The sequence below is a fragment of the Caloenas nicobarica genome, chromosome 6, assembly GCF_036013445.1.
Source record: "Caloenas nicobarica isolate bCalNic1 chromosome 6, bCalNic1.hap1, whole genome shotgun sequence".
NCBI classification, from domain to species: Eukaryota; Metazoa; Chordata; class Aves; order Columbiformes; family Columbidae; genus Caloenas; species Caloenas nicobarica.
Window position 1 is genome coordinate 39991278 of NC_088250.1, and position 13714 is coordinate 40004991.

The window sequence follows — 13714 nt, forward strand, 5'->3', positions numbered from 1 at the left end:
ATGAAATACCACTTTTGGGGCAGCCTGAAAGATGATCTTTGATTAAAGCCTTCAAATCCTAAGAGAAGTGACATAATAATCCAAACCAAAGCTGTCAAGAAGAGAAGCCTGGAAGACTTAATCACACATGGACTTTTTACCCTCTTCTATTGCAATATTTCAATGCAGTCAGACTGTGGTAAAATAGAAAATCCTGATACTCAGCAGTGGAAGCTGAAATTCTGGTGAATAGAACATTTTATAAGCAGTATAGAACACTTGCACTTACCTATGACCCTAAAAGCCACCTTGGGACATGGTAGAGGTTTCCTATTTTTTTCTCTAGGACCCTTCAGTTGTTTGATCTGGCAGAAGCAACTGATAGTAAATGTGCTAATGAACATCTGGTGTTTTATAACAAGGCTAACAGCTGAATTCAGTCTGACCACTGAATAAATGTCTGGTGACAGGTGGTAAATTAAGCAGAATTTAAACATGTAAAGGCAGAGTCAGCGATTTTTTTACATTACTGTGGTCGTCTTCCCTGTACCTTGCAATAGAGTGTTTCACGGCAGTAGAGTGTTTCACGTGTCAAACTGAGAAGGGAGGTTGAAAACAGAACTGATGTGGAGGCTAAACTATGTGATCCTCTGATGCAGAGACTGCTTTCTATTTTTTTTTTTTGTCTATATTATGTCTTTACAGTCCATAGAAGAATGCAACATTGAGTCTGGGTGAATAGCCCTGTCCTGCAGACAGATAATAGCAAATTACAGCTAAATGTAATTTAGGTATTTCTTAGCACTGTGTGAGCTTGTTCTAAACCTTTTTTTTTTTTTTTTTTTTTTAAATAAAACAAAGGACATGTCCTGGAATTTGTTACCTCAGGACTTAAAAATAGAAATACATATATATGTAATGTTCCATAATGCTGTTCTTGGCTCTCTTGCCTTAGTAATGCAACACATCTTGGGAGACCATTGGGGGGGAACTTAACAGGTTTACCTGGCTGAACTTTGAGTTGAGTGCTTATAGTAATAGGTAAGAATATTGAAGAGGAGAAAAGTGCAGCTAAGAATGAAACAAATATTATTTTAGAATATGTTGGAAATGATAATAAAATCCCTAGATTCTAATCGGAGTAACTGTATAAGTAATTGGATTTTTAAGTGCTCTCCTAATGTGGTTGAAGCCTGTTTTAATGTAGCAGTAGAGAAGAAGTTTCAGTACTAATTTCTAAACACAGTTTTAATTTTGGTATTTATTCAGAATGGAATGCAGGTATTACAACTAGTAAATGAAAGAGCCAGACCCTGAAAGACGGATCACTTAATATTTTAATTTTAGCTCTGTGTCTCTTGGTAAGATGATATTGCTGCAGGATCCAGGTGTTTGAGATGAGCAGCCGCTTCAGTCTTTGAAAAATATGGTTCAGAATAAACTGCTGAAATGTAGTTAATGGGAATCTTTGAAGAGTGAATTCTCTTTTTACTTCCTTGTAGGAGAACTTAGTTCTGAGGTTGGCAACTTCACAAAACTCAGGTTTTAATGTGGAACACTTGGCACTATTTTTGATTCATCAAGTGTGCAATTCTTTGTGAACAGAATATTGAGAACAGCTTTTCTGACTTCACTATTGCCTTGTTGAGAGTGTGGGATTACTGGGCTCGCATTCACCTGGTTCTCATAAATAAACGTCTTATGTCACTCTTAAACTCTTATTCCATGTAAAAAAAAAATTGGTGGAGAAAATCCTGTTCAGGTGAAACTTAGGTATTTCCTTCAGGAAAAAAGAAAGCGTGAAATAGGAAGGTGAAACTGGATTTACTAAATAAACAGCGCTTTGTGATATTTGCAAATGTATACCAAGTCTCTAAGACAGGGAAATTAGCTTCCATGCTGAAAGAACACAACAAACAAATTTTGCTTGACCTCTCCTTTGCGTAGGAATATATGAAGATCTTTGCAAGCGTCCAACACAGTGTGTGTTGTCTTGAACCACTTGTTATCCAACGTGGATGCGCTCTTGCATTTGAGATGTTTGTTTTGTGCAGGCCTGTTTAACAGCAGCTTCCCTTTCTTTTCTGTAGTAACAGGGGGGATCACAGAGGAACAATTTCAGACACATCAACAGCAGTTAGTTCAAATGCAGAGGCAACAACTTGCTCAGCTTCAGCAGAAACAGCAATCTCAGCATTCCTCACAACAGACACATCCGAAAGCACAGGTACGGCACCCGAAATCTTGTCAAATGCTCATATCTTCCTTTTTGCTTGCTGTGGTTTCTTTCCGCTCTCTTGTAGGCTAAATGTAACACCTCAGTAAATGGGTTGAATCTTGGAATGAATGTACAATGGGTTTTGGTCAGGATACTTGTACAGTTTGTTGTGAATTGCCCGGAAGGCAACTTGCGCTGTAGCTACTACAAATATCTTGCTTTCATTTTTCTATTTGGAATGAGATAATATTTGAAGTTTCAACATCAAAACCTGTTGGGTTTTTTTTAACATTATATATCATGGCTGCATTTTTAAAGTTGTGTTACGTCCACAGACTCAGTCAGTGTAGAAACAGCCAGTGCTCTGTCAAGTGAAACTGTTTTCACTGGTTTTGTCCTCCTTTGTCTAAGAGCCCCAAAGAGACTTCTTTATTAAAACTACTTTAGGAGGTAATAAATTCTGTTGTGAACAGATACTCAGTGAGTACTAAAAGTTGGTAGCTTCTGAGAGGGGAAAGGTAGCTTTGCGTATTTACTTCGATTCCTTCCCCCCCTTCCCATCCCAGCGTTACTACTTCTGTCTTTTAACAGAATCATATTTTTCATCTGTAATGCCTTGCAGGGAAAGAATATGTTTTGTTTGTCGAGCTTAGTGTTCTGTTATTTTCTTACCAAGAAAATACAAAAGCTGTTACTAGGAAAACTTTACTTTGAGCATGTTATATCTAATTGCCAGTGCTGTTTGTCCCTTCCCCTCAGTGTTTTCTACCTTGATGAATTGGGGGTTCTGTGGTGATGGTTACTGATTAAATTTTTTGTAAGTGTAAAGATACGGTACCAGAATATTTAAAGAAAAGGAGTGAGTTTTGGATTTTTAAGACACTCTGTCTATGTGAAGTCATTTTCTTAGTTAATATAAACTGAAATTGCAGAGTGATACATTTAGTCATTTCAGGGGATCTTTCCAGTGCTTACCAGTTTTTCAGAGAGCTGGACTAGCAGAAGATGTGTACTTCCAGAATGCTCTGGGCACTTACGCTGTGCTACAGACTACTCCATGAGAATGAAAGTACCATAAACATGGAAAATTATGTATACGTTCAGTGTATTTGCTGCCAGGAGACAGAAGAGAGAAGGAAACTTAAGGCATAGTCATTTTTCTAAGAGGAAACTTCTCAAACTCATACAATCACAGAATGGTTTGTGTTGAAGGGCCCTCCCCAGCTCCCCCAGTGCCCCCCCTGCCATGAGCAGGGACATCTGCACCAGCTCAGGTTGCTCAGAGCCCCGTCCAGCCTGGCCTGGGATGTCTCCAGGGATGGTTCATTCACCACCTCTCTGGGCAACCTGGGACAGGCTCTCACCACCCTCAGTGGGGAGAATTTCTTCCTTATCTCTCATCTAGATCTCTTCACTTCCAGTTTAAAGCCATCACCCCTTGTCCTGTCACTCCATGCCCTTGTAACAAGTCCCTCTCCAGGTTTCCTGTAGGTCCCTTTAGGCACTGGAGGCTGCTCTAAGGTGTCCTTGATCCTTCTCTCCAGGCTGCACACCCCCGACGGCAGTGAGTGCTCTGCCGTGCCAAGAACAGCATTTGCCGTTGGTGCCTCAATTGGGCAGGGCTGACCCCACACTCATTTGAACGCTCATTTTCAACTTTTCATCAGACTTGTGATATGGGAATATTTAATGTTGCGGTGCATTAGATCACATTTAGGATATTTATTTATTTATTTGCTGGTAATTGTGCATTACAGCAATTTGAACTTGGCATTTCATTTTGTACTTTTTTTTTTCTTTTTTAATTCTCCCAGGGCTCCAGCACCTCTGACTGTATGTCAAAAACACTTGATTCAGCCAGCGCCCACTTTGCTGCATCTGCTGTGGTTAGTGCACCTGCTCCTGGTCGCAGTGAGGTCACCAAGGAACAAAACACCAGCCACAACAACATTAATGGTGTTGTCCAGCCTTCAGGTGATGATTTCTTACAACTCGTGGTCTAGTGTGAGCTGAGAATATGTCAACTGATCTTATTTCTGATTTCTAAAATACTGTTTAATAAACAACAAAAAAAAATCAAATATATTGTGGTACTTCTAAATATTGTTCTTTAAAATACTTCTGTGCAATGGCACGCAGGTTAATATGATAATGAGGCTACCAAATGTTCTTTTACATTGGAAGAGCGTTGTTTCTGCTTTCTTTTGTAGGCTTTTGTCTTTTACTAATCTGTTGTGATCAAAAGTGAAAGTGACAGCATTTTAAGAACAGTGTGAATGTGTAATTAAGAGAAGTCAGTTGCTTAAAACATTAAGTACTTTGAGAAGAAAGTAGAAAAATTGCTATGTTATTTGGTCATTCCCTCACTTGTGTATACAGACAAAACATACTGATCAAGTAATTCTAGCAATTCTTCTGATGGTACTCTAGGTTTCCCAAAGCATAGAGCTGGCGTTCCCCACCTTCCCCACTGCTTCCAAACCTCCGCTACCAGCTGCAGCAACGCCAGTCCTGCTGGTGCACGAGCCACGGGGCCGAGAGACAAATGTTATTTGGAGTTTGACTGCTATAACGAATAAAAGGCTTTTGGAGTGTTTTGTTGTTTTAACACCTAATGATGTGATTAGTTTTATAGACCAGGCTTGGTTAATAATAATATGAAATGAATAGAAGGGAGGAAAAAAAACCCAACACAGCTGAATAAAATCAATATATTGAAACAGTTCCAGGAAAGAAAACTACATCTATATATAATTCTCTAAGATCACCTCTGAGAGTGGTGTTTTGAGGGGTATAGATCAGACACATGGTAACATACCGTGTCTGTACATGGTACACAGCTTTACAGTCAATGAAAACCATTGCAAGCATTATGCATATCAAGTGAGACTTCTGTTACTGTTCTAAAGCTGTAAGTAGCAATGATGTAAAATAGCTATTCCAATTTAGGATAGAAAAACTTGTGACTTAGAAAATGTTACTGGAAAGCAGATTTTTTTTTTTTTCCAGGAATAGGAATCTAAGAGAAGATGTTTCTAGTTCCCTTGTGGTCAAAATCAGAATGGTGAATAGCTGGGATACAGAGGTGAAATTTGAGAACCTCTAGTTTGAACACACGCTGTGAAACCTGAAGTATCTCAGGAGTGCAAAGGGAGCACTGCAGTGTAACCTGAACGCAGTTTGCTACCTTGTCCTAGTCTTAGACCACTAGTTTTGCTGCCTTGAGGGAGGCGGATCACCAGAAGCTCTTTACATTGCCAGCAGAACAAATTAGGAGGGAAGGAGGTGATCCAAAGCATCAGAATTTGGCTTCACCATTAGTCGTTCCCCATGCAATTTAATTTTATGGGGAATGTTGCCCCTTTAAGGCACCTAAAATGAGACGTGCAAAGACAGTAGAAAAGTTCTTTGTCGTGCAATAACTTCTTTCACTTTCTGATGTTCTCGTGAATGAAAAGAGACACGTAATATTTCTAATGTTAAATAGAAATATTTCTAAAATTTCGCACTTTGTGAATCTTTAAAAATCAGATTCTTGCACAATTCCAGTGATATACGTACTCCAAGCATTACCCTCAAGGTTAATCTCTGGCTTTGAATCTCAGAAATAACGTATTTTTAATTAACAATGTTTATTTTGTAACAGGAACCTCTAGAACCTTGTACTCCACCAACATGGCTTTATCATCCAGCCCAGGGATCTCAACCGTACAGCTCGTAAGGACAGTTGGCCACACCACCACAAACCACTTAATTCCAGCATTGTGCACGAGCAGCCCTCAGCCGCTTCCCATCAACAATTCCTGCCTGACGAACGCGGTGCACCTCAACAACGTCAGCGTTGTGTCTCCGGTCAATGTGCATATCAACACAAGGACTTCAGCGCCATCGCCAACAGCCTTAAAACTTGCCACAGTTGCTGCCAGCATGGACAGAGTGCCAAAGGTAACTCCTAGCAGTGCCATCAGCAGTATAGCAAGGTAAGCCCAGAGTGCAGGGGAACGCTTTGAAGTTAACGTTTGTGCCACGTAAATGTCACCACAGATGCACCCACGCCTGCACTAGAGCGCTAAATAGAATTATTTCCGCCATTAAGAGACTTCTCAGTATAGCTTCAACTTCACAGGAATACCCAGCTGCTGGCAGCTTCCGCATGGCTGTAACAAACCACAAAAGCTGATTTTTGCAGATTAACCCCCAAATGATGTGCACCGATTTGAGGTACCAGTAGATTGGGTAAACTTCTGTTGTGTTTAAAATAGCTTCATTTGGACCATTTTCATTTGTCCCTTCTCATGCAGCGCTTTTGGGTGGATTCTATCAAACTCTCCATATGTTCTCTCCGTAACTTTGTGTAACCATGTTGCAAGATGCAGGCTGGCCCATACCTGTCCTATATGTGTTATATATTTATATAACATATAAACCAGATATGTGCCAGCCTGTGTCTTCCATGTATACACAGACATTTATTCTTATTTAACAGCAGCACTGTTATTTCAGGATACTTAGAAGATGTTTCACAGGAGTGGCAGGAGATTGCAGTTGGTGAAGCTTTCTGAAAATGGCAATATCTGGGCTTTGTTTTAAGTCTTTGCTGGATTGTATGTTTTTTTTAAAAATCATATTTGTTTACAAATTAAAAAGTAAAAAATGTATATTAACAAGTGTGGCTTACCAATCATAACGCTTGAGAGGTTAAAAAGAGCTTTTTGAGATGGAGAATCGCATGTATAACTTAGTCACTGCACAGTTTGAGAAAAAGGTATTTCTAAATTAGCAATCATGCCTTAAAGCATACTTTTATATCATTCATGCATTTAGTTCTTCTTTCCCTCAAGTCAGAGGGGCATGTCAAGTCATATCAGCAAATACCTTGAAAAGTACCACCTTAGCTGAACAGGTCTTGGGTATCTCTGCAGAGAATGGTAATAAGTTAGAAAAAAAATAGATTTCTTGCACTAGTGCTAAAGTGGAATTGGGGTGTGTGTGGGGAAATTCAGTTAGAGCAATGCTTTGCTCCCTGACAGAATAATTGATACTGAGTCATCATGGTATATTTTGGCTTTGCTCCTTCAGGAGACTTTTTAGTACTCTTATCCATAATTTAGGCTGGTAATTTACAGTCAAATGCATTAATCTTGTAGAAGGAACTGCGCCGTAGTGGAGTAAAAGCGGTTCTTAAATGCCAGTATTTAGTTTTAAATAATCTGTTCCTAGTGGATCTCTCAAGGTTTCTCCCTGATGCAGGTAACAGCTGCATAAAAAAAACAGCTCCTGTAAAAAATTATTAAAAACTGCGTAAGGAAATACTCCTGTTCTGCTGGTAACTGTTGAAAATTTCTTTTATTGCAGAGAGAACCACGAACCAGAACGACTGGGTTTAAATGGCATAGCAGAGACAACAGTAGCGATGGAAGTGACATAACCTCAAACCAGGGTCTCAACCTGTGCTAATGGTGTCGTCGTTTATATTCCAGACGAATGCAAAATACCGCACTCTGTGGATCACAGAGGACTAAAATGGACCTAAATGGACTATCATTATATCGTGTATTAAGTCGATATATAATGTAAATTTTGTAAAATTGGGAAAATCACTACCTTGTAAAATAGTTTATTTGTATCATCAATATTATTTCTGTTACTTGAATAGTAGATATTCATCATCATGCTTTTGCACTTGAATTTGCAACTGAATGGATTAAAAAATAATTCTTTAATGGGATCATGAGCATGAAATGGGATCCTGCATCACTTGTTTTAACTATTTATTTTGCCATGTTTACATTTTGTATCTTGTACAAATAAATCCAACTTTGTGTCTAAAAAAAAAAAGTTAAAGATTCATAGCTAGGAAACAAAATTCTTGTAATTTTTTTCTAAAGGAAATGTAAAGTTTTCACTTGGTTCATTTTGTTTCACAATTTGACTAGATGGACTTTTTGGTAAATACTTTAGTGGCATTTCACTGTCAAATATGAAGTTCAAGGCAAAATAGTATTTTCTATTACTGTGCAGGGGAAAGGGATGGATCGATACATGCAAATTTAATGTAGTAACTCACTTTTCCATATATTTTGAATGTATATTTCTATTTATAATACCAATTTATAAAAAATAATTACACAGGAAAAAAAAACTGACTAGGAAAATTATGCATCTAGCACACGTAAAATTGTGCAGATATGAGAAAATTTTCAACTGATTACATTTTATCTGAAGACTGCATATTTTAACCGGCTTTAAAACTGTAACACACCACATAAAGGATATTTTACCAGGTATGTATTGCATTATATATCATTGCAATAATTAATTATTGGATGTCTAGATATCGAGCCATCCCAGGTGGTGGGGGGGAGGGAGGGTTGTGGCAAGATTGTCTTTTCAATTTTGGAGAGTTTTCCTGTGGCTACAAGGCAAGTAACGGGTTGGAAAAAGTCTGACTGTAAGCGTTGGACACCTTCGTAGTGTAGTGTTTTAGTGACTTTTTTTATACGGTTCTTGTAAATTAGATACGTGTAGTGGTGTTTCAGAATGTTTGTTTATGCACTAGTTCAGACAACTTTCCCTGTTACTTGTTCTTGATAAGTGAAAACTGCAGGGAAATAAAAATACATATCAAAACATGGACATGTTGCATATGTGTTTATTTCACAATGTGCAAGGAATAGAAGTGTAAATTTTAGAGGGTATTAATGTTGTTTTGGTGATTTTTTTTTTTTTTTTTTTTTTTTTTGACCACAGCATATGCACTTTTTCAGTTGATGGGGTTATTTCCTGTGCTTACCGTATACAGTAGGAGAGGGATGGTCCAGTAGTTGGGACCTGGGAATAATCAGGACAAGATGATTTCTTGTTCTGACAAAGAAACTTCAGGTATTACTTTGGGTGAATCATTTGAATTATCTGCTGTTTGGTTGTCCTCTTGTAATTTGGATAATGTTTCTGTATTTCTTATAAATGATAGAATCATCAAGGTTGGAAAGAACGTCAGGATGTTGGCTAGTCCAGCCCCTCCCGAAAAAGTCAAGATCTGTTTTGCCTATTATGTCGTGCAGCCAGTGTATTTTTCCTCTTAGCTTTTTATATAAAGAGCTATTTTAAATCTAAGATGTCTTTAAACATGTTTTGTCTTACGTTCTGTAATTTAACAGTTCCGACAGTTAAAAACACTTGCAGAGCTTTAAATACTGGGAGCTTGTCAGAAACTCAGATGTCTAAAATGAACTATTTTTTGCTTAACTGACGCTTTATTTTCTATTCAGTGTGAAGTCCAGAAGGAGAGATGATAATAGCTGATATCTGAGAACAGTGAGAGGAACCCGCACCACTTCAGCGGCACTGCCTTGGCCAGGCAAGGAGCAATGGCAGGATCTGGGGGGAGGCACCTGGGCAATTGTATTTTTTACACATCGCTCTTTCTGCATCGTGCCTTCATTGGAACTGCTGCGTCCTGATAAATTGTTCTTTATGTGTACATGATCTTTTCACATATGTCTAAGGTTTTGTGTAGATCAAGGTTCCTTTCTGGGAATGACTGTGATCTAAGTATGAATTGTTATTTTTTTTTTAAAGCAGAGTTGTTGCAAAACTGAGCCTGAACAAGGAAAAAAAATATTCTCCTTGATATGTAAAGATAACATTGCTTCTTTAACATATCCCCCAAACCTTTTTGAGGTTTAATGATAACATGAAGTCATTTCTTCTGCAGATTGAAAGTTGTACAATTGCAAATGACAGCTACTGAACTCTGTAGTACAAACTCTTCTCGCTACAAATGTAGATCATGCTCATGGTAAATTGGGCTGAAAATGTCTGTAAGATTGCTGTGTATCTGTGACTTGGTGTAGTCTCATTGTCAGCTTATTACCTAGAAGTTCCAGCTAAAGGTTTTTTAATAGATTCTGGAAAGATGTGAGGTGGAGAAAAGGATTTCATGAAGTTGGCTGTAATGGTAAGTGCCACATGTTCAATGAGTTTCATGTAAGGGATTAGTATTGGTGCAGCTTTACTGTCAAGTAGAACTCTAATAGTTATCTTAAGAATTTCTAGCAATTGTGTGCTTCAAGTGAAAGAAAAAGGAAAGTGGTGAATGACACTGTTGTCCATAGAAATCGTCATTTTAAAAAAGTGTTGTTAGAAAGTCCACTTTCTCCTGATAATGGTACACAGCAAGGAATACCAATGACTGGGTCGTTTTTGTGCACCGTTTTAAGTACGTTGAGGATATGACATTCTTCCTTTTTTAATTGCCTTATCTGAACGTCATGCTTATCTGCAGTATGTTTTGGATAGTGATCTCTGGTTTATTACGTATTAGGGAATGTTGTGCACATAAGACTTTTGAATGTAGTTTATCTACAGCAATTGATACTGGACTTCAAGTGAAATGTGCAGTTTTCCCTTGAACGTGGGATACTAGAAAATTATGATTATTTCCTAAGAAGGTTCATCTAATGTATTTAATCTATAGGTAGACTGGAGTTCTGGTATGTGTTAAATTGTAGGCATCTTGTTTCTAATTCTGCTGCAGGGCTTTTCTTTCTTTTTCCAAACAGCATCTAAACAATATCCTATTCTATTTCCAGAGCTGTCCCTTATCTGTATCCTCTGCAGTGGGCTGGTTATGCGGGTTTCCCCCGCAGACAAGACCACAGGTGCTGCAGCCCTTTCGGGTTTTGAGCCCTTTGAGCCCTTTGAGGCTCTGAGACTCTTTTTCCTTCCCCGATAGTCCGTTTTCCTCCACTACCTCCAACGCCTTTGTAGAGAAAAACAGAAATGTTCCCTATTATTACAGTCATTGTGATTTTTCTTGGAAGCAGAATCCTCAGACAGCACAGCCTTCTGGAGGGGACCGATTTATCCTGCAGTGGGCTCGGCATGGTGCTCACAGCTGGCCAGCCTTCCTCTCGGTTTCCAAGACTGCTCAGGAACACCTGCTCAGCCCTCCAGAGTAGAGTGTCCTGGTAGAAATTCCTATCTTCAAACAGGAAAACTCTGAAGGCCACAGCAAACTTAAAACGCTCTTGGCACAGGATTGTCATCTCAACAGATTTCCTGGATTTGACTTTAGAGAAACGATTTCTAATCTTACTTCCCTATTCTGCTTTTAGGATTTGCAGTCTTATTCTTAGAAGGATGGAGAATAACTTTCATAAATGAAAGCACGTTTTCACAGTAAACTGCTATTTGGGAAAGAACTTAAAACGAAAGACATCTCCATAACAGGGAGAGGAAATGCTTCCTGTGTAGCAGCAGACGCGGGCAATGTAAACTACGTTGGCTATTAAGATCCAAGTGTTTACATTTGAATAAAGGCACATGGTGGATAACTGTTTTTCCTCTGATCTAACCAGCTAGTTAGTGTAAAACATCAGATACAGGCCAATTGCTGTTTGTGAGCCAAAACAGCCCTGGGTGGGTTGAATCTCCCAGGAAATCCAGACCAGTCAGCATGGAGACAGTGGTGTGTTGGTGTGGGGAGCTTGCTGTGGAACCAGGGGTACCTGGAAGTGCCGTAACGCAGGCAGCTGCCTGGAAGGGGGTTTCTTGGGGAAAGAGCAGGCAGTTTTGGGGTAAAGGCATTCCCAGCACATCCTACTGGAACAGCCTTATCTGGAGTTTTTCATTCTGCTGCTCGTCCTTAACAGAATTCACAGTATAGATAGCCAACTGCATTGCTTTATCCTACGCAGAAATACAGCAGCCTTCTCGCTCTTTGTAAGTGCCTAAATGCATTTAATGGCAGCGCTTCTCTTGTAGACCAGTGATAACGTGGGAGAATAGCAGAGGTATGAAATAGGAATATATTTGGGTAATTACCAAGCTTTATGTAAACGGCCAGAAGGAGAATGTGCACTTCAGAGCGAGTCCAATACTGATTTCATTTCTATTTGGTAAGAAGGTCCACTGGCTGAGAATGTGAGTTAGAAGCAAGCTGCAGTTCGTACTCGTGCATTATTCTGTCCTTTTGGGCACCTGGCTCACCAAGTATGTGACTTGTGTGTCCTGTCCTGCTAGTGACTACAGAGCCTTCTGAAAGGAGTGACTTCAGAACACTTTCAGATGGCTTCTGCTAACTGACTGAGGGTAGTGGCTTCTTGTGTCTTCGCTGTGTAAGGGAAGACCTAGAAATACCAAGCTCCTGCTCGCAGGAACCTAACGCAGTGTCTGAAGCCAGGGGCTGTGAGGCTCTCCCTTGTCCCTCTGTTGGTTTGGTATTGTGCTGTCCTGCTGCAGTGACAGTACCCAAAATGACATGCTCTAATGTCAGAATGTTTGATTCTGAAGTGTCGTTCTGTTACACAGGAGGAAAAGGGAGTTTCAAGTTAAGTTCCCTGTTTTCTCTCAGTGACTTTGCTTGTTTCTGACTCACCTAATGTATCTCAAAATGCAGTAATGTGGTGGTGGTGGTGGTTTTTTCCCTGTGTACACTCTGGATTTTTTTTTTTGATGGTGTAATCTTAATTAATGAAGGGCACCTGTGCAAGTAACATTTTGCTATGAATTTAACTCACTTTAATCAGTCTGAATTTTCACCCAGTAACTCCAGTTCATTGGAAAAAACCTGAAATTAATGTAGTTGGAATAGAACTAAAATCTGAAAACTAAAAGTGAATAACTGCGGAGCAGCTGAACCGCTTCCTGAACTGGGCTGTTTCCGCTCCACAGTGGCTTTGTCCACTCCTTTCTCTGAATACCAAGCATCACCTTCCCATTCTTGCTCCAGATGTAGTAGTGTTGACAGTGGTGGTCCCTGTACCTACTGAGAAGATTGTGTAGTGCAGACCAGCATCCCTCCCCAGTCTCAGGGCTAATGGATATGCAGGCATGAAGAGACATGATGGCCTAAAATCTCCTCTGCAGAAAACTTGAGATGTCTTGAGCCCCATCAGTGTGCCAGACCAGCCTTTCCCCCGGACCCCAGTTATACTACTTGCTTTTCCATGGTTACAATTGTTTCTGTGACCAAAAATGGGAAAATGTGTGTTGTCCAATCTGGCTTCAATCCATTACACACTGATTTGACTCTAATACAAATGTAATTACACAGGGAGGATAATGTAAAAAGATCAATTAGAGAGCAAGGGGCAAATGAAGGAGAGAAGCAATTAATGAGGGCTATACCATAGCAGATAATGATAAGAGAAAATTTGTAGCAGAACAGATATGTCAGCGTAAATCCTTTTGCCTGACAGGAGTACGCAACCGTAGAATTCTGATAGGAGATATGAGAAGAGTGACCACAGGTATGGGACATATGGTATCGTATTCTGGCAAGATCTTAGCTATTTAGGAATGTCTGCAAAAATAAACTAGTTCTGTGCCTGTCAGCTGTGGAACTCTCCTAAGGACAGCAGAAACAAGTTAATGGGGCAGAAGATGATCAACTGACCAGGGCCAGGCACATTAATAGTTACCCTTTCAAAGCCTCAGCAGCAGCTCAGACTGATTTTTGATGGAGCAGCAAGGCCCCGTTTCAGCAAGCTGTGCTGTAGCCCCCTGTGCCCC

The 13714-nt window shown here is 39.6% G+C and overlaps 1 protein-coding gene across 3 annotated transcripts in view; it reads left to right on the top strand.

The window, feature by feature from the left end:
• EPC2 (enhancer of polycomb homolog 2) overlaps nucleotides 1-8811 on the top strand; it is a 48618-nt gene extending 39807 nt beyond the window's left edge. Inside the window, exons 11-14 of one of the 3 annotated variants that reach the window (XM_065637571.1) lie at nucleotides 2070-2206; nucleotides 4012-4171; nucleotides 5844-6177; nucleotides 7553-8811. In XM_065637571.1, the coding sequence (XP_065493643.1) occupies nucleotides 2070-2206; nucleotides 4012-4171; nucleotides 5844-6177; nucleotides 7553-7625 (704 nt within the window). In that variant the 3' untranslated portion in view covers nucleotides 7626-8811. The remainder of the gene's footprint in view (nucleotides 1-2069; nucleotides 2207-4011; nucleotides 4172-5843; nucleotides 6178-7552) is intronic. The other 2 variants (XM_065637573.1, XM_065637572.1) reach the window with 2 other exon arrangements.
• The last annotated feature ends 4903 nt before the right edge of the window (nucleotides 8812-13714 follow it).